This window comes from Panthera onca, chromosome Y, assembly GCF_046562875.1.
Source record: "Panthera onca isolate mPanOnc1 chromosome Y, mPanOnc1 haplotype 2, whole genome shotgun sequence".
NCBI lineage: Eukaryota > Metazoa > Chordata > Mammalia > Carnivora > Felidae > Panthera > Panthera onca.
In genome coordinates this window covers 22,720,042-22,745,694 of record NC_138358.1, presented here as the reverse complement: position 1 = coordinate 22,745,694, position 25,653 = coordinate 22,720,042, and the positions used below count along the sequence as shown (strand labels likewise).

At 43.4% G+C, this 25,653-nt stretch overlaps 1 protein-coding gene across 1 annotated transcript in view; it reads left to right on the top strand.

Annotated features, from left to right (window-relative positions):
* LOC145714919 (centriole and centriolar satellite protein OFD1-like) overlaps positions 1 to 24,934 on the top strand; it is a 32,846-nt gene extending 7,912 nt beyond the window's left edge. The window contains 11 exon segments of the mRNA XM_081794450.1: positions 8,114 to 8,221; positions 10,188 to 10,324; positions 10,858 to 11,031; positions 13,064 to 13,170; positions 14,944 to 15,063; positions 17,621 to 17,694; positions 18,997 to 19,088; positions 20,326 to 20,515; positions 21,703 to 21,833; positions 22,384 to 22,495; positions 23,042 to 24,934. Coding sequence (XP_081650576.1) covers positions 8,114 to 8,221; positions 10,188 to 10,324; positions 10,858 to 11,031; positions 13,064 to 13,170; positions 14,944 to 15,063; positions 17,621 to 17,694; positions 18,997 to 19,088; positions 20,326 to 20,515; positions 21,703 to 21,833; positions 22,384 to 22,495; positions 23,042 to 23,811 — 2,015 coding nt within the window. The 3' untranslated portion in view covers positions 23,812 to 24,934.
* The last annotated feature ends 719 nt before the right edge of the window (positions 24,935 to 25,653 follow it).

Sequence of the window (25,653 nt, the reverse complement as noted above, 5' to 3'; positions counted from 1 at the left end):
CCTACGGACTTTGTAGCATGAACTTCAGCTGGTAACTTGCCTGTAATACATAGTCTTTAGGTCTTTTAAATAACCTGTAATATTAGGTAATGGCCCTTTCGTGTTGGTGTGCCCCTGGATTTTGTCTGTTGCCAGCATTGCTAACATCCCCAGTCGGGCATTAATTTACAACTTAGCGTTCCACAAACGTTTCAGTATTTACTTTCTGCCAACCATTAGTCTGTGACTGAATTGCCTAGTCTCTTGAAAGTGATGTCAGCAGAGGATGAATAAATCAGATCACAAGACCTTCTAGAATGCCTGCAAAGTAGGGCATCCATACTGAAGTTGAGTATGGTAAGTGATCCTGTATTCTATATGCCGAGGCAGTACTGTTCCATGTAAATTTTCTGTAGTCATGGGAATGGCTATCCTTGTGCCATCTGATGTGATAGCACATGATTATCCCTGTGCATCTGATACAGCTAGCCATGTGTAGCTGTTGAAGGTTTGAAATGTGGCTAGTGTGGCTAACAAACTGAATGTTAAATTTCAGTAGCCACATGTGAATAGTGGTCATACTGGAGAGCATGGGCCTCAGGTATATAGTGGGTATCTGTAGCTTAACTCTGTGGGAAGGAAACTTGGCGCCTGAAGGGATCTTAAGAAATGGTATAACCACTCTGACAGATGGGTGTTTTCTCACAAAGCTAAGCATACTCTTCCCATCCAACAGTGATGCTCCTAGGTATTTACCCTACTGACTTGAAAACTTAGGTCCACGTAGATCCCCGAATAGGAATGTTTGTGGCAACTTGATTATGATTGCCAGAAATTGGGAATAATCAAAATGTTCTTGAGCAAGAGGATGAATAAAGAAGTTGTGGTACATCCAGACAATGGAATACTAGTGAGTATTTTGATGATGGTATTTTGCACTGTGAATCCATGCAAAAATATAAGTTACCTTTAAACGCATATTGTTAGTGAAAGGGGCTAATCTGTGAAGGGTACATATCGTATGATTTCATATATATGATTTTCTGAAAAAGGGCAAAGCATGGAACTGCTGACTGGATCGGTGCTTGCCAGGGATTTAGAGGGATGGGAGGTGTGTGGAAGGGTTGAATAGGTAAAGCACAGGACATTTCTTAGGTGAGTGTGTTTCCTATGACAGTGGTAGGGTCTATAGCAACCAGATACAATAATGGTCAGAGCCTGTAGAACCTCCTAGCACAAAGGATGAAGCTTAATGTATGCAAATTTAGGAGGTCAGGTACCCCCAGGATGGATTGCAGACAGTGACAAAATGGTCTGTCCTAACCCCCCTGGAGGGGATGGGGAAGAAACAATGCTGAGCTCACTGAGGTAAGAAATGAAGATTCTATGACTAAAGGCAAATGAAACTGTATATAGACACTGCATGTGGAGTGATAGCTGGTTCTCATGGGGGTACTGGTTAACCGCTCTGAAACCATTGTACATGGATACTGGATTTGGACAACTAATGCAATGGAGAGTAGAGGGTGAGAACCAAGTTTATCCCTGTTAGAGTGCAATTTTACAGTTGGGTAGGGGAGGAGGCTATAATGAATTTATTAGACCCCTCACTGTGAACTCAGGTTTAGCTTCATACATGTGCAGAAAATATATAGAGATGTCTATAGCGATGTATCTGCACAGGTTTGTAGAACACTCACTTACCTTTTGCAGGCTGAGAGGGCCTAGAAGCAAAGACATCCTAGTAGCAATGTGCACACCTAGTGCCCAGTGTGGAACACTAAAATTTGGTTTCTATGATAATAGGACTGTTCTTTAATAATAGGAACCAGGGCTCCCCGGAGTAATGGCCGATTCTACTACCAGGGCAGAGAATATACAAGAAGAGCCTGGAGCATCTTCTAATTCTACACATAAGTAAATGCTTAATAAAAAAAACAAAGACACTGTGAAGGAGCCTCCAAGGGTCAAACCTAGAACAGTTGAATAAATGGGGAGATCAGAGCAATCCTTTCAGAGGGGTTTGTGTATGGGGAAGGGAGAAAGAAGTGGAAGTAGTTAGGGTCCGTGAGAAGTCCCACAGACCTGTGAAGTGGTGACCCTGTTACAGTGAGTGAGGGAGAGGAGCACCTCTCGAAAGATTATCTACTGCAGCATCTCTGAGAAAGTTCCTGTAGTGTGTCTACCTTGTCTCCAGAGGCAGAGCAGACATGCCTAAGCATAACAGTAGCAGGAGGGTGTGAGGAGAGAACAGGCCAACTGAAAGAAAGGGCAAGAGAAGATCAGTGGATGAGCCAAAGAACTGCAAGCAATGAATGTGAAAGAATGGAGTGTGCATCTACTTAGAAGAAGTGAAAACCAGATTTTAAAATCTTCAGAAGAGGGGTGAGGGGGTGGGGAGGCCTTTAACTTGATTCATGCAGAAGCAGAGTCTTTAAATTGTTTTAAGACACTAAAGCTTCTAATTTTTTATTTAATGTGTATTTATTTTTGAGAGAGAATGAGAGAGACACCCACCAAGCATGAGCGGGGGAGGGGCAGACAGAGAGAGGGAGACACAGAATCTGAAGCAGCCTCCAGGCTCTGAGCTGATGCACAGAGCCTGGTGCAGGGCTTGAACCCACAAACTGAAAGATCATAACCTGAGTTGAAGTTGTATGCTTAAGTGGTGGGGCCACCCAGGTGCCCCAAAACACTAAAAACTTCTAAAATAATTTCTACTCCTGGTTTTAAAAAAAGTTTCAAACTATTTGGAAAGGTGTAAAGTGAAAGAAAGGTGGAAATTGCTGCCATGTTCTCTGATCTCCCTTTCCACTGATAACTGCAATGAACACTTTGTTTACCAGAATTTAGTTTGTGAATGAGCAAGTCTGTGTATGTGATTAAAAACACATCTAGTCCTAAAGGGATCATATTGTAGATACTGTTTGGCAGTTACTTTATTCACCAATGTATCTTTATAACTGTGGACTCAGACTCTTACTTTCAAAGAATGTGTTTAACCCCTATTGATGGAGATTTCATTGTTGTACTGTGTTGTGCCATCGGAAGCCGTTGGCAGGTAGAGTCCGCTGTGTGTGCCTGTGGAAGTATAGCTGTGTGTGTTTACAGAAGCGGAGTAACTAGGTTGAGGGGCATGTGCATCTGAACATTGCTAACCCTGGCACCTCTCCCTGGCACGTGCCTGTTTCCGCATTCCCCTGGCAGCACTTCCAGTGTAGGCGAACTTCACTTTCTTCCATTTCCACTCGATTGCACTTGGCAGATACTGCAGGATTTACAAACATAAGGTTTTTGGCAAGCCTGTGTCCAGCAAGTCCATCAGTGCCGCTCTTCCAATGGCATTTGCTCACTCTGTGTCTGTCCCATTTTGGTAATCTTTGGAACGTTTTAAATTTTTGTTATTTTATCTGTTACGGGGGAGTCTGTGATCAGGAATCTTTGTTACTAGGGTAATTGTTTTGGGGCACCATGAACCACACCAGTATAAGATGAAGAACTTAACTGTGTGTGCTCTCTGCTTTACCACCTGCCCCCACCCCCACCCCCCCACCCCCCACTGCCTGGTATTCCTCCCCTAGCCTCTTTATGTTGTTGTATATCCATATTTTTCAATAAAATGGTAACTGAAATAGAACAATACAAGATGCAGAAATTACAATTGCATAGCTTATTAACCAACAAAAAATAGATATACCCAGGAAGTACTTTCCATCACAAGAACTAGAACAATACCAGCATCCCAGAAGCTCCCCTTGTATCCATCCCAATCATTACACTTTCCCTATTACCCAGTCTTTATTGCTATTCTGATGTCTGGCCCCATAGATTATTATTGCCTGTTTTTTACACTTTATATACATGGAATCTTACAGTATAATTTTGAGTATGGCTTTCTCTGAACATTATGAGCTTGATTCACACTATTTTAGCATTGGTTTGTTCATATTAATTGCTGTGTATTCCATTGAATGAGTATACTGTTACTTTTCATTCAGGTGTAATTAATATGGTGTTCTATTAGTTTCAAATAATATACCAGCCATATAACGGCTCAACAATTATATACATTTCTCAGTGCTCATCATAACTGTACTCTCAATCCCCTTTATCTGTTGTATCCATCCCCTTGCCCCCTCCCCTCTGGCAGCCACCAGTTCTCTGTATTTAAGTCTGTCTCTTTTTTCTTTGTTTCTCCATTTATTTCTTAAATTCCACTGTAGTAAAGTGCTATGATATTTGTCTTTCTCTGACATTGTGCTTAGCATTATACCCTGTAGTTCCATTGGTGTTATTGTAAATGGCAAGACTTCATTCTTTATTTTATTTTATTTTTAATGTTTGTTTACTTTTGAAGGAGAGAAAGACAGAGTGTGAGTGGGGTAGGGGCAGAGAGAGAGGGACACAGAATCTGAAGCAGGCTCCAGGCTCTGAGCTGTCAGCACAGAGCCCATCGCAGGGCTTGAACTCAAGAGCTTTGAGATCATGACCTGAGCTCAAGTTGGACGCTCAACCGACTGAGCCACCCAGGTGCCCCAATTTCATTCTTTTTTATGGCTGAGTGATAATTCAACTGTGTGTGTGTCTGTCCGTCCGTGCATGCATGCACACACACATACATACCACGTCTTTATCCATTCATCTGTTGACAGACACTTGCATTGCTTCCATATCTCGCTCATTGTAAATAATGCTGCTGTAAACATAGGGGTGCATATATCTTTTCAAGCTAGTGTTTTTGTTTTGTTTGCATAATTACCCAGTAGTGGAATTACTGGATCATATGGTAATTCTATTTTTAATTTTTTTTTTTTTTTTGAGAGCTAGAGCATGTGCATGTGAACGGGGAGGGACGGAGGGAGAGAGAATCCCATGTAGGCTCCATACCTAGCATGGAGCTCAGTGGGAGGGTTGATGCAACAACTATGAGAACATGACCTGAACTGAAATCAAGAGTCAGATGCTCGATCAACTGAGCCACCTAGGTACCCCTATTTTTTTGAGGAGCCTTCATACTGTTTTCCACAGTGGCTGCACCAGTTTGCATTCCTACCAACATGCAAGAGGATTTCTTTTTCTCCATATCATCACCAGCATTAGTTTCTTGTGGTTTTGGTTTTAGCCATTCTGACAGGTGGGAGGTGATATCTCATTATGGTTTTGATTTGCATTTCCCTGATGATCATTAATGTTGAACATCTTTTCATGTGTCTGTTAAGCCATCTGAGTATCTTTGGGAAAATGTGTATTCAGGTCCTTTGCTCGTTTATCAGATTGGTTTTCTGGGTTGAATTGTAGAAGTCCTTTATATATTTTGGATATTAACCCCTTATTTGATAGATCATTTGCAGATATCTTGTGCCATTCAGTAGGTTGCCTTTTTGTTTTGTTGATGATTTTCTTTGCTCTGCAGAAGCTCTTTATTTTGTAGTCCTGTCAGTTTTTGTTGTTGTTTCTGTTTCCTTTGCTTAAGGAGACCTATCTAGAAAAACATATCTACAGTTGATGTCAAAGATAATTCTGCCTATGTTTTCTAGGAATTTTTATGGTTTCAGCTCTCACATTTAGGACTTTATTCATTTTGAGTTTATTTTTGTGTGTGGTGTAAGAAAGTGGCTCAGTTTCATTGTTTTGCATGTAGCAGTCCAGTTTGCCCAGCACCATCTGCTGAAGACACTACTTTATCCTCCTGTTGTATATTCTTGCCTCCTTTGTTTTAGATTGACCATGTACGAGTGGGTTTATTTCTGGGCTCTCTATTCTGTTCCATTCATCTGCATGCCTGTTGTCATGCCATACCTTACTGTTTTGATTACTACAGCTTTGTAATACATCTTGCAATCAGGAATTGTGATACCTCCAGCTTTGTTCTTCTTCCTGAAGGTTGTTTTGGCTCTTTGGAGATCTCTTGTGGTTCCATACAAATTTTAGTATTATTCTAGTTCTGTGAAAAATGCTTTTGATATTTTAATCGAGATTGCATTGAGTCTGTAGATTGCTTTGGGTAGCATGGACATGTTAACAATACTGGTTCTCTCAGTCCATAAGCACAGAACATTTTCTTTTTTGTTATACTCAGTTTCTTTCATCAGTAGTTTAGAGTTTTCATAGTATAGGTCTTTCAGCTCCTTGGTTAAGTTTATTTCTAGGTTTTTTTGTTTTTTGTTTTTTGTGTTTTTTTTTGGTGCAATGATAAATGGCACTCTTTTATTGCTACTTCACTATGTATTCTTATATGATGTTCCTATATAGGAATGCAACAGATTTCTGTATATTACTTTTGTATTGTGTGACTTTACTGAATTCATTTATCAGTGCTAGTGTTTTTTTGGTGGAATCGTTGGAGTTTTCTCTATATTATGCTATCATGTCATCTGCAAATAGTGATGGTTTTACTTCATTCTTACCAATTTGGATGTTTTTTTGTCCAGTGGCTGTGGCAAGGACTTCCAGTACTATGTAGAATAAAAGGGATGAGAGGGACATACTTGTTTTTCCTGATCTTAGAGGAGAAGTTCTAAGTGTTTTACCACTGAGTATGATGCTAGTTGTGTTTTATATATGGTCTTTTTTTTTTTAATTTATTTATTAAATTGAAGTTAGTTAACATACAGTGTAGTATTGATTTCAGGAGTGGAACCCAGTGATTCATCACTTATATACATCACCTAGTGCTCATCACAACAAGTACCTTCCTAAATGCCCATCCCCCATTTAGTCCATTCCCCCCACTCACCTCCCCTCCAGCAACATTCATTTGTCTGTCTTTAAGAGTCTCTTATTGTGGGGCACTTGGGTGGCTCATTCGGTTAAGCGTCAACTCTGGATTTTGGCTAAGGTTGGGATCTCACTGTCGTGGGACTCAGCCCCACGTTGGGCTCTGTGCTGACAGTGCAGAGCCTCCTTGGGATTCTGTCTTCCTCTCTCTGCCCCTCACCCCACTTGTGCCATGTCTCTCTTTCTCAAAAATAAATGTTAAAAAAAAAAAGTCTTGGGACTCCTGGGTGGCCTTAGGACCACTTGTTTGGTTGGTTAAGCATCTGATTCTTGGTTTCAGCTAAGGTTATAATTTCACAGTTTGTGAATTCGAGTGCCACATCTGGGTTCACAGTGATAGTGCATGGCCTGCTGGGGATTCTTTCTGTCACCTCTCTGTGCCCCTGCCCCACTCTCTCAAAATAAACTTTAAAAAAAAAAACTGTTTTTATCTTCTTTCTCCTTCCCTTCCCCTGTGTTCATCTGTTTTATTTCTTAAATTCCACATGAGTGAAATTATATATTTGTCTTTCTCTGACTGCTTATTTTGCTTAGCATAATACACTCTAGTTTCATCCAGGTTGTTGTAAATGTCAAGATTTCATTCTTTTTGATCACCAAGTCATATTCCATTGTGTATATGTATACATACACTATACATACACCACATACATACATATGTACATACACGTGTGTATTCGTATACACTATATACGTATACATACAGATACACACACCACGTCTTCTTTATCCATTCATCAATTGATGGACATATAGGCTTTTTGCATAATGTGGCTATTGTTGATAGTGCTGCTAGAAACATTGGGGTGCATGTTCCCCTATGAATCAGCATTTTTGTATCGTTTGGATAAATGCCTAGTAGTGCAATTGCTGGGTCATAGGGTAGTTTAATTTCTAGTTTTTTGAGGAACCTCCGCACTGTTTTCCAGAGCAGCTGCAGCAGTTTGCATTGCATGAATAGTGCAGTGTTTGTTGGTTTAGACATGTTTTTCTGACACTTTTTTTTGCATAAACTTTCTCCATGTTTTGTCTAATTTTTCCATTTTTTTCTGACTTATAAGAGCTCCTTGATATTATGAAAATTACTTCTCTGTCTCCATATCCTCACAAATACTTTTTTCCAGTGTATCACTTGCCTTTTGACTTCATTTCATGCCATATAGGTTTCTAATTCTTTCATTGTTTGATAAATATTTCTCATTATTGCTCGTAGGTTTTGTGTCACGTTTGCAAGAAGAAATTATTCTTAGAAGATCTAGAATGTTTAAAAACCAAGATCATAGAAACAAGGTTGATGCAATGGTTGAATGAGAAAAGTTACGCAGCAAAACTGTATCATACACTTTGTGTCTTGTAGGTTTTCTCATGCAGTTTTTAAGAGAAATGAAAGAATATCATCAGTCCAGAAAGAGCTGTGATGTGGGAACTCAGACAAGTTCAACATTTCCTAGCAAAGACTCTCTTGGTAACTGTGGCTCTCCTTCAGAATTTTAATGTTTCTGTTTTCTCCTCAAATGAAGGAAAGGACCTGATGTGCTGTACTGTGGGTCTGTTCCTTGCCCTGGAGGGGTGCAAGCCCCAGGGGGCACAGGCGCACTGCTTCCTCTGGAAGCCTCACAGGATGCAGCCAGGACTGCTCGCCTGCACTGCCCTCCCCTCTCTGAAGGCCCAAGTGCTTCTTTGTGTGTTGGGTTCAACTGGGAGGTTCTTCCCTAGGTCTCCTCTAACTTGAATTTATAGCCACTAAGTGAGGAAATCCTTGACTGCGTGCCTTGAGGAGAAAACTAGAGAAGTCAGCCGTGTATCACTTTGGTTTAGAGCTCAGAAAGTGGGGGTCCCCAGAGGAAACACAACTTGGAAACACTCCTTCTGGGTCAGAACTAATAGTAGAGTCCAAATTTCTTTTCTTTTTTTTTTTTTTTTTTAATGTTTCTTTATTTCTGAGAGAGAAAGAGAGAGAGACAGCATGAGCAGGAGACGGGCAGAGAGAGAGAGAGGGAGACCCAGAATGTGAAGCAGGCTCCAGGCTCCTAGCTGTCCACAGAGCCCACAGAGCCTGACCTGGGGGTCAAACCTACAAACCAGGAGATCATGACCTGAGCTGAAGTCAGCTGTTTAACCAGCTGAGCCACCCAGGCACCCCTAGAGTCCAAATTGTCTAAAATTATGTGATTAATCAGTTTCTTGGCCCCTCCTGAGTCTTCTTGTCCCCTCTGGAGTACTTTTAACATGTAAGAAGAGAAGTCTATAATTTGTAAAAGCTAAACTGTATGACTAGGTCTTTATTTTTGGGCTACGTTTTATTCCATTGGGAACATGGTACATGCTTACTCTAGAGTGGTTCTGTCCAATAATAGCCACATATGTAACGGTTAATTTTCTAGTAGCCATAGTGGGGGCAGGGGGGAACAGGTGAATTTATTTTAATATATTTTATTTAACCCAGTATGTCCAAAATATTCCAACATATAATTGATACAAAAAACGTTAATGGTATTATTTTATATAAAATTTCCATACTCCATCTTTGAAATCTGGTGTTTACACTTAGAACACCTCTCAATTCGAACTGGTCCCATTTCATGTACCCCGTGGCCACATGTGGCTAGAGAGTCCTGTATTGGACGGCACAATTGTAAAGCATTTGGAAAACCCAGAAGAGTAAATGGAAAACCTGTTGAAAGTTCTCTAAAAAGATGGACGCTGCCAATCTTTTTAAACTACTTGTGTCAGCCGCCTTGTCCGGTGCATCCTTTTTGGCGGGTGGTGTTCTCCACGATTGAGCTCATCCTGCAAGTCCGGGTTTGCGGTCGGTTGATGCTGGCCCGCAGCTGTTGTGGGGGCTGTGGGTCTACTGGAGAGAGCACTAGAATGACAGCCCAGCAACAGACGAGCTTGCAGCCCCAGTCCTGCCCTTACACAGTTGCTTAGCCCTATGGGACTCACTTAAACTGCACAGGCATCTGCTTCCTTCTCTGCAAAGCAGAGGAGTCAAAATACGTGATCTTTGATTTATTTTAAGGTCCGTGTTTTGAATATGTCAGTCGACTTTAACCACAGTCCAATAAAAGCACTCTCTGCCTTGGCATTTAGGGTCTGGGAAGAGATGCCAGTGTTTTCTGACTTAAGTTGCACTCTTGGCTTTCTTTCCCCCTGACATTGGATGGTGAGAATTTCCGATGTAAGGAATGGTGGAAACGGTTGTACAGTGAACACTTGTATACCTAGACTTACCTGGTAAATTTGTGTCCTCCTTGCCTGATCGCTTATCCGACTCATCCGTTAATCCATCTTAATTTTGTGGGGTTTCAAAGTAAATGGCAGACATCCCTCCAGTTGCCCCTAAGTATACTCTGCTTTTAAACAGAGCTCTAGCCTCTTGCTCAACTGACTGCAGTTCTCTATGCTAATTTCCTATGTTGTTTTAACAGTGGAGAAGCTTCAGCTTATTGACGATCAGTTTGCAGGTGCTTACCCTCAGCATCCAAAGTTAGAATCCTTAGAAGTAAAGTTAAATGAATATAAGAGAGAAATGGAACAGCAACTTCGGGCAGAAATGTGTCAAAAGGTGAGCTGTATCTTGTTGCTGTGCTTGTCTTGAAGGTCTTTTTTTAAATTTTTTTAAGCTTATTTTGCGAGTGAGTGTAAGCAGGGGAGGGGGCAGAGAGAGGGCAAGAGAGAATCCTAAGCAAGCTCCACACTGTCAGCACAGAGCCTGACTTGGGGTTTGAACTCATGAACCATGAGATCATGAACTGAACCATGAGATCATGAACTGAGCCGAAATCAAAAAGTCAAGATGTTTCACCAACTGAGCCACCCAGGTGTCCTATGGTGTCTTCATCTTGGGTATGGGGGGAAAAATAGAGAATTTTTATTAACAAATGTGATATACTGTTACACATGATTTTTCTTTCCACCCGATGTCATTTTTTATGTCTTTTGAGTGAATCCTACAGGTACAGTGAATGAGATGAAACTAAAGATGAGTTAAACTAAGTATATTTACTTAGAGCATTAGTGTTAAACCTAACCATGAAGAGAGAAGTTATTTTCTTAGTATAGTTTCGGTATTTACAATAATTTGTGATCGATTGGCAGTTAAAGTATTTTAAAGATACTGAAATAGCAAAAATTAAAATGGAAGAGAAAAGAAAGTCTGAGAGGGAATTGGCTGAGTTCCGGAATGAATTGGAGAGAGCTTCTCAAGCAAAATCTGATGCCCTTATTTCTCGGGAAAAGTTGTCTCTTGAGAGAATTCAGAAGCACCAAGAGGTAAGATTTTAAAATTCTTTGCCGGGTGTCTATTTCCTGCGGCTGTTTGTAGATGGGCTTCAGGCCCTAGAGTGGGTTGTGACAGTTGGTTAGCCAAGATCAAGCCCTACAGGTGTATGAGGGATGGAGGTCAAGAGCACAAGTGGTAGGACTGGCCTTGAAAAGGTTATGGAGACTTCCTCCCCTGAGAGTGCTGAGAGGAAGGGACTGCGGGTGGTAGCTTCCATGTTGGGAGTGGGCAAAACTCCCCGCTGAACATGCTCTCTCCTCTCGGGCAGATCGGAGGGCTGGGGGGCAGCCTTGAGGAGAGGATCAGTGTGGAATGGCTGCGTGGGGTTGGGGGCCTAGCAGCCCTCTGAAGCAGGCCGGAGTGGCAGAGCTGTGTGGAGGACCTGGCTGTGACACGGGCAGCCTGCAGCTGTAGTGGACTGAACCAACTGATTGTAGGCAGTTGGTGTGGTAGAGTCTGTAAGATTAGCGAGGGAGGAGGCGCTTGGGGAGTGGACCCGACAGAGCTGAGTTTATTTGGCTTGAGAAGTGCAGCCTATTGGATTGAGGACATTGGGGTTTGGTGGGATAGTGAAAGGGGCCAGGGGGGACGGTGGGTGACTACTAACCTAGGGTGGAGGGAGACAGGGCTGTGTCCAGTCTCCGAGGCATCCAGGATGAGATGTCAGGACACTGACAGAAAAGTAAGCGTGGGCCCAGAGGACAGGGCTGCAGGTTGAGATGTTGTGTGGAGACTAGAAACAAAGTGCAGCATGCTGCCCTTGGGGTTGAGGGTCCCTGGAGTATCAGAGTCTAGGATTGTGTAATGGTCATTTGATCTTTCCCGGAAAGTGACTGGACAGGAGGTGGAAAGGGCAAGGAGTGGTAGGAGGGATGGGGTCCACTCTTTCAGGAAAAACTGTTTCCTTTCCCAAGCAGCTGTCTTAGACCAGCCTGGATTTGGGACACAGTTTCCTGTGTCCAGCTGGAACCACTGCTATGTGGAGACCTCAAAAGTTGAAGGACTCCCTCCCAGCACCCATCCTTGCTTATGGCTTCTCAGAAAGACCCAGTCATGTGATACGATTTTGTGTATGATTTCTGTTGATGGGGCTCTTAGAAAAATCGATGTTGGAACCACTGTCTTTGAGATGACTGGATGATGTTTACATTAACAACCGCATGCTCAAGATGGGTGACTGACTAGTTCAGATCAGTTACCAGACCAGAATATTCATTGAGTTTGCTGATTCTCTGAAGGCTCTGGACAAGATGGCCATCCTCATGCCAAGCATCCTGGCTTTATTCCACCACTTGCAATGCCCTTCTTGTGCCCCTGATGAAACCCTCTTGGCCTTCAAAATCCAGCTTCTGTGTCACTTCCTTGTAATGCCTTCCCTGACTCACTCAGATGCTGTTCCTGCCACAGTCCTGAAGTATTTTAGTTATAAAAGTCATCACATCCTAGTGTGATAATCTCTCTCTCTCTTTCCCTGACTAAACTGAATTTTGGAAAGATTGGAACTCTATCTGTTCGTCTTCCTCTAGCTCTGAGTGTGCTGTTAGACACATGCCAGGTACTCCATGAAGCCTTGCTCAGTGAACACACAAATGGAAGTGTGGCCTGTTCATTCAGCTTGTTAACCCTGAATCAGAATAACCTATGAACTGAAACTTTCAGACGACAGAACCAAGAGAAATCTATTCTTTGGAAGTTTTATTGCTACATGCACATTTTGTGTCATTTTCCTCATGCTGATGCACTTGTCCAAATGTTAAGTGTCTGAGAGATGTCCATTAGGTAGAATAAATAGAGCAGGAATATTAGGAATATATGATAATGGAACTGAACAGTCATTGAAGGACGGAATACATGTTTGGGTAGCTAAATAGGCAAAAAGAGTACCCTGATCAGAACCTCTTGAAAGTGAAATTGTAACCCTAAGTATCTGTAGTTCTCTGGAATCGAGGAAGCACTATATTAGTTCGGATCTGTTGTATCTTCTTTAGCTTGCTTGCTGAAAACTAATGCTTCTGTATACAGATTGAAACCAAGGAGATTTATGCTCAAAGACAACTTCTCCTCAAAGATATAGACATGCTAAGAGGCAGAGAAGCAGAGCTGAAACAAAGAATGGAAGCTTTTGAATTGTGAGTAACGTGTGTTCGTTTGGGATATTCAGAATGACGATTCACAAGAACTAAATACGCGTCTTAATAGTCTGATGTTAACTGCCAAATAGAGTGTTCACTTGTAAAGGGGATCCCACCTAGCTTTAAAAGGCACAAAAGAAGAGAAAGACTAGGGTTTCACTTATGAACTGGTACACATTAGAATGAAAAGCAGAGTGAGACGCCATCATCGGGCTACAGTATGACCAGACACGTGACTTGAAGAAGCTGATAATGCTTGAACAAATGCCATGTTTCTCATTTACATCCGGTCATTCGCATCCAGTAGCTGCATGTGTGCAAAGTAACAATTCCAGATACCTGGACCTGCCGCCCTCTCCTGCACTGCTGCTGTCGGGGGAGGGGGAAGACGGTGGCTCCGACTCAACTCCTACTGGGCGAAGAAACTACTGGTGGTGGGTTTTGTTTGTTTGTTTGTTTGTTTTTTTTCTTAGTACCAATTGCGGAGGGGCAGAGAGAGAGGGAGACAGAATCTGAAGCAGGCTCTGGGCTCTTGGCTGTCAGCACAGAGCCTGACCAGGGGCTTGAACTCCTGAACCGCACGGTTAGGACCTGAGCCAAAGTCGGACGCTTAGCCGCACGCTGAGCCACCCAGGCACCCCTGGGTGAGACCATTTCTCTTGGTGTGTGTGTTCCTTTCCCTAAGTGCTCACATATATATCCTTCAAATCTCAGCTGGGATTAAGAGCAAGCTCCCCAGTCTGTAGTGGGTGGAATTAAGCTTTCTTTCCCATTTGGCGTCTTGAAACTCGAAATATTCCAGGAACCCTATTTTATTTAAGAGGTTTGTCTTTGTCTTAATGTTTTTTATTTACGTAGGTTCCGTTCATTTGATTTCTTCCTACCTTACTCTCTTTGGAAATTCTCAAGTGGCAGTTTGCTAATGTGAGAGAAAAGAAAAGGGACAAAGTTTGGGCAGATTCTGGATTGTATAATCATGATTATGTAACCACTTCTTTAACCTCTGTTTGCCCTGCTTCTCTCTTGTAAGCACATTAAGTGAAGTGAATGGATTTACTCGTCCTTTGCTGAACAGATGGGGCAGCAGAGGGAGCTCTAACACCAAGCCTTTATGCTTGGCTGGGAGCCCTCCCATCCCTGTGGTTTGGTCTAAGTGCCTGTGAACCTGATTCCCGGCTCTGGAATTGGTTTTGTAGGTGATTGAGGGTCTTCCCACGAAAAGCACTCCATTCTTCGGATTTGGAGGTTCTGATGGACCTACCTTCTGTTTTTGGCATCTTCAGTCAATAGATAAGGGATGCCCAAAATGAATCTTCCACCTCTAATTTTTAGAGGCCAGTTAACTCTCACAGTTATAAATAACAGTCTAGAAGAAACAAACACTTAAGGTACACTAAAGTTGGCTTTGTGGCTTTGTAACTAAAAGCATCCTCCTTTCACCCCTCAGTTGATTGTGACCCTTTGTCCCCTGTACCCCCCTTTTTGAGTGTGGGTTCTCTCCTGTAAGTGTAGAAAAGTAAGAAACCATTTTGGTCACCACACGTTGACACTCCCCTTAGCCAGGTGCCGCCATAGAAGGCCATCTACTAGCTAATGAACTAAGTTCGTAAAGTAGATGGACTTCTGGCTCTTTCAGTTCACTTCTCAGCACGGAAGCCATGTGAAGGTTTTACCCTGTAGAGCTAAAAACACAGGGTGTTTTTTCCCTCTGAATGTGTTACTTCAGATGTTGGGGTTTTACCTGCTTTCTTTCTCTTTGGCTAATTGCAGGGCTCAGTGGCTACAAGAAGAAAAAAATAAAAGAGCAACTGACGCCCTTAGGAAACGGGAGTTGAATGTCCAGAATATTGAGGAGACCTATGACCAAAAGCTCAAGAATGAGCTGCTCAGGTAATTACTTGGCCTTGTTAAAGAAATCCTGTGTTTGAATTAAGTTGCTGGAAACACAACCACGCTGATGAAGTAAATAGGACTGACAGTTGATGGCAAAATTGGGTGTTGAAAAAAATCTGTGTTTTTATTTGGTAGTCCAGCCTTTCTCGTGAGTATTTAAGATAGGTTGAAAAGGTACATATAGAGAATAGCATTCTCTGCTCATGTAAAAAAAAAAAAAATGTTAACGTTTGTTTATTTTTGAGAGAGTGAGACACAGCACAAGCAGGGGGAGGGGCAGAGAAAGAGGAGACAGAATCTGAAGCAGGCTTCTGGTTCTGAGCTGTCAGCATAGAGCTTGACTCAGGGCTCGAACTCATGAACCATGAGATCATGATCTGAGCTAAAGCTGGACGCTCAACCAACTGAGCCACTCGGCACCCCTCATTCTTACTTGTAGCTTCTCTGACACTTCCTGAGGGCATGTGGTTTGCTTTAATTTTTAGGGGACTTTAAGACTTGCTCAGTTTGCGCAGATGAGAATCTATAACACTGAAATTAAAGTTATTTTCATTTTTTTAAATATTTATTTACTTTTGAAAGAGAGAGAAAGGGAGAGAGGGACAGAGTGTGAGTGGGAGAGGGGCAGACAGAGGGAGACACAGAATCTATAGCAGGCTCTAGGCTCTGAACTCTCAGCACAGAGCCCAATGCAGGGCCTGAACCCATGACCCGTGAGGTCATGACCTGAGCTGAAGTCAGATGCTTAAATCAACTGAACCACCCAGGCACCCCTAAAATCACTTTCTGTTATCTTTTATTATACTGACACTAAGATGGGGCTAGCTAATGATTTATACATTGGTCTTCTACTGGTGATAGTGTTTGTCAGTGAACATGTGCCTTGTATTTCTTCAGGCTTCTGCAGAATCAGAATCCAAAAAAACCCCAGTTAATTCTGTGAAGCAAAAAACAATATAGGAAAGGAGAATGTGATCACTGTGGCTTTCTTGTAGCCTGAAATTTGTGTCCCACTGAATAACCTCTTCATGCAAAGACATTAAGCCCATATGGTAACTTTCTAGTGCACAGTATAACATCTGGCACATAATAAGTGCTCAGTTAATATTGATTGAGTAAATGCATGTGTAGTGAAGAGAGGAGTCAACTAAGCTTCCCTGGGTGTTTCTTAGTCATTGGCCTCATTTTTATTGCCTTGCTTATAATTTGTCATTGATATGCCATTACATAGTACCCACAAAGGTTTCTGGAGGCTGTTTTTTTTTTTTTTTTTTTTTTTTTAATATTTTTATTTATTTTTGAGAAAGAGAGAGAGCACAAGCAGGGGAGGGGCAGAGAGAGAGGGAGGAAGACACAGAATCCAAAGGAGGCTCTAGGCTCTGAGCTGTCAGCACAGAGTCCAGCACAGGGCTCAAACTCATGAACTGGGAGACCATGACCTGAGCCAAAGTTGGATGCTCAATCAACTGAGCCACCCCTGGAGGTTATTGTTTAAAAAAATTCTGTTAAAAAGTAGCACCATTTTCATTGTATCAGTTTTGAAATGATGGGTTTTATGTCCACTCCTCTAACATAGTAGTGAACACTGAAGTAGCTATAGTCATTACATGGTGGGAAATAAATGAAAACTGTATATGTGAACTTGGTGTAGCAATGGATACAGTGAATTGTTGGGTATCATTTGGCCTTGGGCATACTCATGGCTTCAGCAAGTGTTCAAGTTGGGAGGATATCACGCAAGTGCCTCTCTCTGCTTTCTCTGACCTCTGAACCAGAAAGTCAGCTGGTAACAGCTGGTGGAGGTGGCTTAAGCTTGTAAGATGAGCCTTTGGGTGTCTCTAATTCAGTGCTAATGCTGTTGGCCGTTGTCTCTCAGGACTGTACTCAGCCCCTAAGGGCAGAAGTTCTTCTGTTAGGGAGGGGAGACAGGACAGGTGAATTGCAGGACTGGAGAGGTGAATAACCAACTGACTCAGTTGTCATTTGGGATTTAGAGTCTGTCATGCACACTGGAAATTTAACTTCATTTAGTTCCTTGTGTCGGTTGAGACCAACAGGGAAGTAATTGTCCTTGGTTCCCTCACAAGAACAGGACCCTTCATTTTGTGTGATTGCATTTGAGAATTGAATTTACAGGGTCACAGCAGAGTTCTCTGGACCTTTCATGTTCAGAGTTCAGATCCCTGGCTCTCATCTTGAGAGAGCCTGAGGTTTGCACGTGGTCACTCTCAGTGCCCTTTGGTGCCCCGGTCCTGTAGATAAGCTCGGGTATTGATAGTAGTCCATCCAGGAGAGTGACAAGCTCATTTTAGTTTTTCTTTTTTTTTTAATGTTTATTTTTGGGAGAGAGAGAGAGTCAGAGTGTGAGTAGGGGAGGAGCAGAGTGAGAGGGAGACACACATTCCAAAGCAGGCTTCAGGCTCTGAGCTGTCAGCACAGAGCCCAATGGAGGGCTTGAACTCACAAATCATGAGATCATGACCCGAGCTGAAGTTGGACGCTTAACCCACTAAGCCACCCAGGCGCCCCTCATTTTAGTTTTTCTGACTTGCAGATATCAACTTGAACTCAAGGACGACTATATTGCTAGAACTAACAGGCTGATAGAAGATGAAAGGAAGAATAAAGGTGACTCTGGGGGCAAGCTGTATTTTTCCACGCTAACATAGGCTATTAACTTCCTAGTGTCTATTCTGTATTCTAAAGAAGCCATTGCTTACACTTCGTGTTACTGCAAAAAGGACATGGTTTTTGTTAATTTTACAAAATAAAAAAATACTGTTTTTTACTACATTTTTGTGAACCTTTATGTGTAATCATTTGTATATTCGCTAAGGTTAGTGATTTATCAGCAGGGTTTTATCCAACTTTATTTCTGTGTATTTTGATAGATGTGATTATCAACAAGGTGCCAGTGACTTCTTGCTATCTGGTAAATACTACTCTTAACCATAAGACACTTCATTTTTTACTTCAGGAAAATTTTAACTTCTGTGTCGCTGTGATGCAGTTTCTTACTTCTTTTACTTCTGATGTATTTTTATGCTTCTTGATATTTTCACTTGACATATAATCTTTTTTTTTAATTTTTTTTTTATTTTGAGAGAGAGATGGTCAGAGAAAATCCCAAATAAGCTCTGCCCCATCAGTGCTGAGCAAGTGTGGGGATTGAACTCACAGAACTGTGAGATCATGGCCAGACCTGAAACCAAGAGTCAGATGCTTAACCAACTTAGTGGCCCAGGCACCCCTACTTAACATATAATCTCTTAAACTGTTGTATACATCAGCTTGGGAGTAGGAAAGTTGAATAATTTTTCAGTCTTTGAGATATTTGACATCTTAATATATTTCTAGGACTTTGTTGATGACAAGAAGAAGAACTTTTAGTGACAATTTCAAGTGGACTCTTGGGAGTGAACCAGGGCTAGGCACATGATGCTGACAGGCCAGGTCACCCAGTATATGTCTGCTCCTCCACAGCTAATTTGTGGAGGCTGATACTTAGTTATCCGTGCCATCACCTATTTGGCACATTAGGGTTTTGATGATACATCTTCATAGACCTTGTTAGATGAAGTGAAAATGACAAAATAGTAAGTACAAAATCACAATGGACAAATCTGTCTTTAAAGAAATTCCGACCTGTCGGCATGTGGGCCCTGTGCTCAGAGCCGATGGTATAAGTGGTGACTTCTCTGCAGCAGGACGAGGCTTGCTACATATCTGACAGTTACACTAACTTCCTGTTACCTGTTGAGTAACGCAGCTTATTTCCTACTTCCTGCTGATTTGTTTTGACCTTGACATCTGCTATTCAGATAATGAAATAATGGTCATAGGTCTGACATACTGGCCACAAATTATTAAATGACTTGTGTATTCACTAGGAAAACCCGATGATGTTAATTGGTTGGCTCTTTCTTTCAGAAAAAGCTATACGTTTGCAAGAGGAGCTGATGGCTATTGATTCAAAAAAGGAAGAACTCAGTCATTGTATAAATCGTGTCAAAGAGCTTGAGGTAATTGTGAAGTCTTTTCTTTTGATTTAGACATTAGACAATATATGAAACTTGAGCTTCAATCCTGTGTGATTTATCTTAAGTTACCCTCTTGATGTGTTGGGTCTTGTTACCGTGTGACTCAAGGTGATGGCTGCACTTCAGTTCATTTGCTAGTTCTTTGTTTCCATCTTAGTCTCCTGGGGAAACATAGGAAGAAGATGTCTTTTGGGGCCTAATCCCTGCCTGAATCCTGTGTCTCTCTCTTTCTGCTTGTGTGCCTTTGGGCAAGCACTGTGACCTCAGACTCCTCATGTGTAAACTCTGGGATGTTCCCTCCATGCATGGTTGTGGAGGGAGTTGGGGGAGCCAAGTTTTGCATGTCGTATGCGGCTTGTACACACTAGTTTCTACCTCAGCCTCTTCTCCCTTGCCATCAAGGGCAGAAAAAATTCCTGTCAGGATGTCAGGATCTCCCAGTTTAAAACCTGATGAGATGCACTTTTCAAATGCCATTGTTACTTGACTTGTATTAAGTTGTGTGTTTACGGGACACCTGGCTGGCTCAGTTGTTTAAGTGTCCAACTTAGGCGCAGGTCATGATCTCACAGTTTGTGGGTTCAAGTCCTGTGCCAGACTCTGTGCAGACAGCTTGGAGCCTGGAGCCTGATTTGGATTCTGTGTCTCCCTCTCTCTGCCTCTCTCTTAAATAAAAAAGCAAACAAACATTACAAAAACTTGTGTGCTATCTGAAGGACAGAGCCGGAGCTTGAGGTACTTAAATTTTATGCACAGAACATATTTTTGTAGCATTTTACATACAGAACATATTTTGTAAGGAGTTACTTACTAGAGAATTCTGTAGGCTTCTCACACTTGAGCTATATTTGCACTAAGAAGAGGAAAGCACCACAGTGTATTAGTGAAATATCACCCTTTTGTATTTAAGAAATGTATTGTTGCAATCTGGGGTTGCCTTTTTGGGCCCTTAGTTTCATCTGGAAAATGGGGATCTTCAGACTCCCCAAGCTAGTGCTTGGTAGGACCAGGTCTTCCACAGGTGCAGTTGGATGAGCTTCCTCCTGCCCCAGCTCTTGGGCAAAAGAGTTGTTGGAGTTCGGGTCTTGTTGCAGAGAAACAGACTTTGGTCAGATGACCTTCATTAAATTGTGGCACTCAGTGTTCAGGCAGCCTGGCAATTTTTACTTAGAAGTGTGAAGTCACCATTCACATACAGGTGTTTCTGTTTCGATTCCAGCTTGAGTTAGAGTCGGTCAGAACCCAGTCTTTGGCAATAAGCAAACAAAACCACCTGCTGAATGAAAAGGTGAAAGAAATGAGTGACTATTCGCTACTGAAACAAGGAAAACAGGAGCTTCAGGCGCAAAATAAATTACTTAAACAAGAGCTGGGAGAGACCAGAAATGAGAACTTGCGCCTTCTAAACCGTAAGTCTTGTTTTGTCTGGATGGCATGCCTTTGTGATTAATACTGGCTGAGTATTCCAAAACTTCTCTGTCCTGTAAGGGACGCTTCAATTGAGAAGATTTTCTAAAATTTCATGGATTGAAGGTACATTCTTTTCACTCGCTGCCGCAAAATTGCATCACTAACAAGTTTTCAACTGTATAAATATGCCTCTTTGGGTGGCCCTTGGCTCTCCTTCCCTCTCAATGCTGGTTGGGTTTGGCCAGTGGGGACACACTCCCGTGCTTGGAGGGAGAGAAAAGAGTGAGGTCGAGGTGGCTGTGATCCCTTCTGCATCTCCTCCTGTGAAGTAGCCCAGGGCCCGCCCAGGCAGGAGCCCAGGCCTTGGATTCTCAGGGCTCTGTACCTGCTCGCGCTCTCCAGGTCTGGGAATTCCTCCCCTCCTGACCCTCTAGGCCCTAGGAGTGGTGAGGACAGGGCCCCGGCAGTCCAGGGAACTACACCATCCTTTGTGGCTTTGTGGCATCCGATGTGAGTCCCTTTATTAAAGGATCTTCCAATGACCCGAACTGGGGACACCATCTGCTTTCTGCCTGGACCCTGAGTGCTGCTGACAGATGCCCAGGTCGGACTGGATGTCAGGGCAGTCGTTGGCAGGTTCTGACAGGTTCCTCCTGTGCCTTCTGTGCATAGTAGGGCAGATTGGTGAGCTTTCATGTTAATTTCTGGATTTGAAAGAATTCTTTTACTGGGAGTACAATCCTGGAGAGCTGTAAAGTGTGCAGTCACGTGCATTAAATTCTTTTGTTCTGGGGCATCTGGGTGCTCAGTCGGTTAAGTGATTAACTCTTGATTTTGGCTCAGGTCATGATCTTGCAGTTCATGAGTTGGAAGCCCTGTGCCGGGCTCTGCACTGACAGTGCGGAGCCTATTTGGGATTCTCTCTTTCTCCCTCTCTCTCTGTCCCTCAGTGCTTGTGTGCGTACGCGTGCTCGGCCTCTCTCTCAAAATAAGTAAACTTAAATAAACTTTTTTTAAAGTAATTCTTTAGTTGGGAAGTTTGTGAGTCAAGATTGCTCTTAGTCTACTTAATAAAATTACTATCGTGTACAAAGGGAAGAACAACGTAAAGCCTCTTGAGCTGCTTTTGTTAGGTGAAACGAGAAAACGTGAGGCTGGTGACGAGCAGGCTTTTTTACCTTCATAGACCTGGCTCAGCCTTCTCCAGAGCTGGTGGCTCTTCAGAAAGAACTAAAGAAAGCAGACAACGCTATTGCATGTGAGCATAAGGAGTTCAAGACCCACAGGCAGGCCCTGCAGAAGCAGCTGCAAAGTGAAGTGAGTACTGCCTGGCTCACCCAGGCATCTGGGCGGGCCGCTCTGTGGGCCTGGGGACTCGGTGTGCGCCACACCGGCACCAGTCAGCCGGTGGCATCAGAAATGAGTCCCCAGTCTGCTGATTACTCCCCCAGTGTTCTTTGTCCTTGGAGAAAACTGTCAAGCTGTTGTGTGACCTTAGGTTCCCCATAGTAATAAAACCGAGAGGAAAGTAAACCCCCCTAAACACGCAGTTTTCCAATCCCTGTTGGTGCTCCCTGGTAAAAGTACCTGATTCCCCCGCTGTGATGCAACAGTATCGATGCTCTTTCTGATGTCTGCCTCTTGTGCTGGAGTAGCTGTTGTTGGAGAGGAGTGAAAAAGGAGCTGTGGAACTTGCTAGTGGGTTCTGTTGTTGTTTCATCGGGACCCCGGGGGTGATGGGTGTCTGGCTGCTGAGAATTGGCCAAATCGACAAAGAACATCAGCCCAATGAGAGAATTGTGCCTTTGGAAGTATGCTGTGTGATTGGTTTTACATTGATTTCTTTTCCTTCTCTAAATCTTGGCAGATTGAACGTTCTGCACAGCTGAAAGCCCAGATCCTCGATTACGAAGATTCTGTAAAGAGGTTAACGAGAGAGGTGGCCGATTTGAAATTGCAACTGACACAAACCCAGACGGGTTAGACACCTCTTTAACTTGTGTGTGGGTGGGTGTGTGGGTGCACACGTGGGAGAGAGAATGCGAGCAGCTTCTGATGCTTGTGAACACGTAATGATGATGCTTCAGTGAAGTTGTAATTCTCACAGTAGGGAAAAGCTATAGAAATGTGTCACCTTAGAAGTAAAACTCTTGTCTTGGGGCACCCGGGTGGCTCAGTCAGTTAAGCGTGCAACTTCAGCTCAGGTCATGACCTTGTGGTTGTGGGATCGAGCCCCATGTCAGGCTCTGTGCCAACAGCTCAGCCTGGAGCCTGCTTAGGATCCTGTATCCCCCCCTTCTCCCTCCCCCTCCCCCCTCTGTGTGAAGAAAGCAGGCCTGTGAAGCCATAACTGGTATATGCACTCTCTTGATAAATGTTACTCACGACTGCAGCTTCCAAAAATGTTGAATGTGCGAGTTTGTCCTGAATACTTTGATTTTTGCAAGGTAATGCTCTTGATCTCTTTTAACTCTATCCTCCACCTTTTCCCATCCTTTCTCACACTGTCATTTTGTAACCTATAGCCCTAGAGAACGAGGTGTACCGCAACCCAAAGAATTCTCTGCTCGATCGGTCCATCAGCGGATTACTGGGTGGCAATGTAGTGGTGCCTCGAGACGATGTAAGCGGGGATTTCTTGAAAAATGCTTTCAGACTGGAAAGGCTGACGGCAGGCACGGTGCTGTCAAGGATTGCAAGTGACCCAAGTGCAAGCACCGGAAGTAGTTCCCCTGATTCTGACCTGGAGTTTGTAGCCAAGACCAAGGCAAGGGTGAAAGAGCTAGAGGAAGAGGCCGAACGTTTGGAGAAAGCTTTCTGAACTTACCATCCAAGAGTTCATCCACGCCCCACGGGTAGGTCTTCAGCAACCATGAGCCCACCACGCCCGCACGCGACAGGAATGCCCAAAAAGGCCACTTCCAGTTCCCCTGGAAGACCTACTTCCGCAGAGGACGCGGCTGTCTCTGAACAGCCTCTGGCAGGCACCGCTGAGGAGGACAGGAGCAGCACTTCCGCTTCTGAGGCGCGGCCGTGCAGGGGCATGCCCTCCAGACGCCTCTCCTCCACTCCCCTGCCCAAGGCCGAAAGCAGCCTCCTTGCTAAAGCGTATCTGGAAGGTGAGCTGCCAAGAGGGTTGCGGGGTGCTCTGCATTTGGAAGCTTCTGGTGCTCAGAGGGCCTCTGAACCGAGGGAGAGTGCTGCCCAGGACAGCAGGAAGGAGCCAGCAACCACAAGCTTTGCACTGGGTGAGCAGAAGCCACCCTCTGGGTCACTTAGAGCCCCACTTGCCTGACCTCGTGCCCTGCTCTGTGTGACCTCATGCCCTGTTCTATGTGATCTCAAGCCCCCCTGAGTGGGCCCATGTGACCAACTCTGGGTGATCTTGGTTCCTGTTCCAGGTGATCTCTAACCCCATTCCATCTGAGCTGGTACCCCTCTCTAAGTGACCTCAAGCCTGCTCTGGGTGCGTTCAACCTCTGTTCTTGGTGACCTCAAGCCCCACTCTAGTTCAGTTTGTCCCCACTTTGGGTGAGCTGGTGCTGAGCTCTGGATGACATTGTGCCCCTCTCTAGGTGAGTTGGAGCCCTGCTCCAGTTGAGTTCTAGCCCTGCTCCCTGTGACTTCAATTCCCACTCTGAGTGACTTCATGCCCCGTTCCAGGTGACCTTGAACCCTGTTTCTGGTTATTTCGTACTTCACTCAGGGTGAGCTTGAGTCCTGTGCCTAGATGAACTTGAGCCCTGCTTGACTTGAGCTAGAGCCCTGCTCAGATGAGCATGTGTACCACTCTTGGTGAGAATGAAAGTGGCATCAGTGGGCATGAGTGTTGCCTCAGATGAGCTGGAAGCCCATTCTTGTTGAGCTTGTGCCCTGCTCCTGGTGAGCACTAGTCCTGCTCTGCGTGAGCTTGAACCCAGCTTTGGGTGAGCATGTGCCCGGCTCTGGTTGAGCTGGAGCCCCTCTCCTCACCTTGAGCCTTGCTCCAGGTGACCTCATGCTCTGCTCCTAGTGAGCTCATGCCCCACTGTGGGTGACATCAAACCCTGCCCTTATGAGCATGAGCTCTGTTCCATGTGAGCCTCCTCTTTCTGCCCCTTGCTTACTTGTGTCCTCTCTCTCTCTCTGAAATAAAATAAAATAAATAAACTGAAATCTGTTTTGTACTGTCTTAAAATATACCTGTTTACATTTTTTAATTTAAATTTTTGTTATTTCTAATTTAAGTTTACTATATTCAGCTGTTGTAATCTGTAAATGTTGATATTTTAACAAATGTACTGAATTTCTGTTAACATAATGTGGGTAGTTTATGTCAATATTCTATTTGTGTTTGAAAAAACAATGTATATAATCTGATGACAAGTTGTTGGGTTGCACATAATGCCCATGATATAAATAATTTATTTTCTTATTGATAGTTGTCTAGTGGGTTTCTTTATTACGGAGAGATATATGTTATAATCTATCATTCTATCATCTTGGTTTGTTCTTTTCACCTTGAAGTTGTCAGTTTTGCTATATAGTTTTTGAGGTGGGCTAATGTCTATGAGGTGGTATGTAGGGTCTGGCACTGAGAGCTGGCTTTGTGGCTAATCATTGTACTATACAATCTGAGTCTGGTGAGCATCTTCATGGTGGGCCACATGTCATTTCTTTCAAGAGCCTTTTGAACAGTAAGAAAAGTCCCCACAATGTGGAGGAGTACATCCTTATAATTTGAGAGATCTTCCCATAAAAATAATTTTCTGGATGTGGGTTTACTGTGGCTTCCTTAGAATTGGAAATGAATCTAGATCATTGGGCTTGCTATGTTTCAAGAAGTGATAGACCCATTGTGCCATCCTAATCTGATTGGGAAGGAGTCAGGCTTCACCTAGTGTCTTACATTGGCTTTGAGCCTTTGCCCATAGGCTTTAGTAATAATTGGTTGGGCTCACTGCCAAGCCATAAAAATTCATATAAAGAGGGGAAATAATTCTCCCTGTATATTTTCAGTGCTTGCACCTTTGGGTTTGAATTATTCCTTGTCACCAGAAGCCTCAGTTACGGCATTGGTAATTGCTTTCATTCTGATTGACTTACTGGTGTGGGTGCTGGGGAGGTTTCTTTTAGGTGATATGTTGAAGTCACCGGT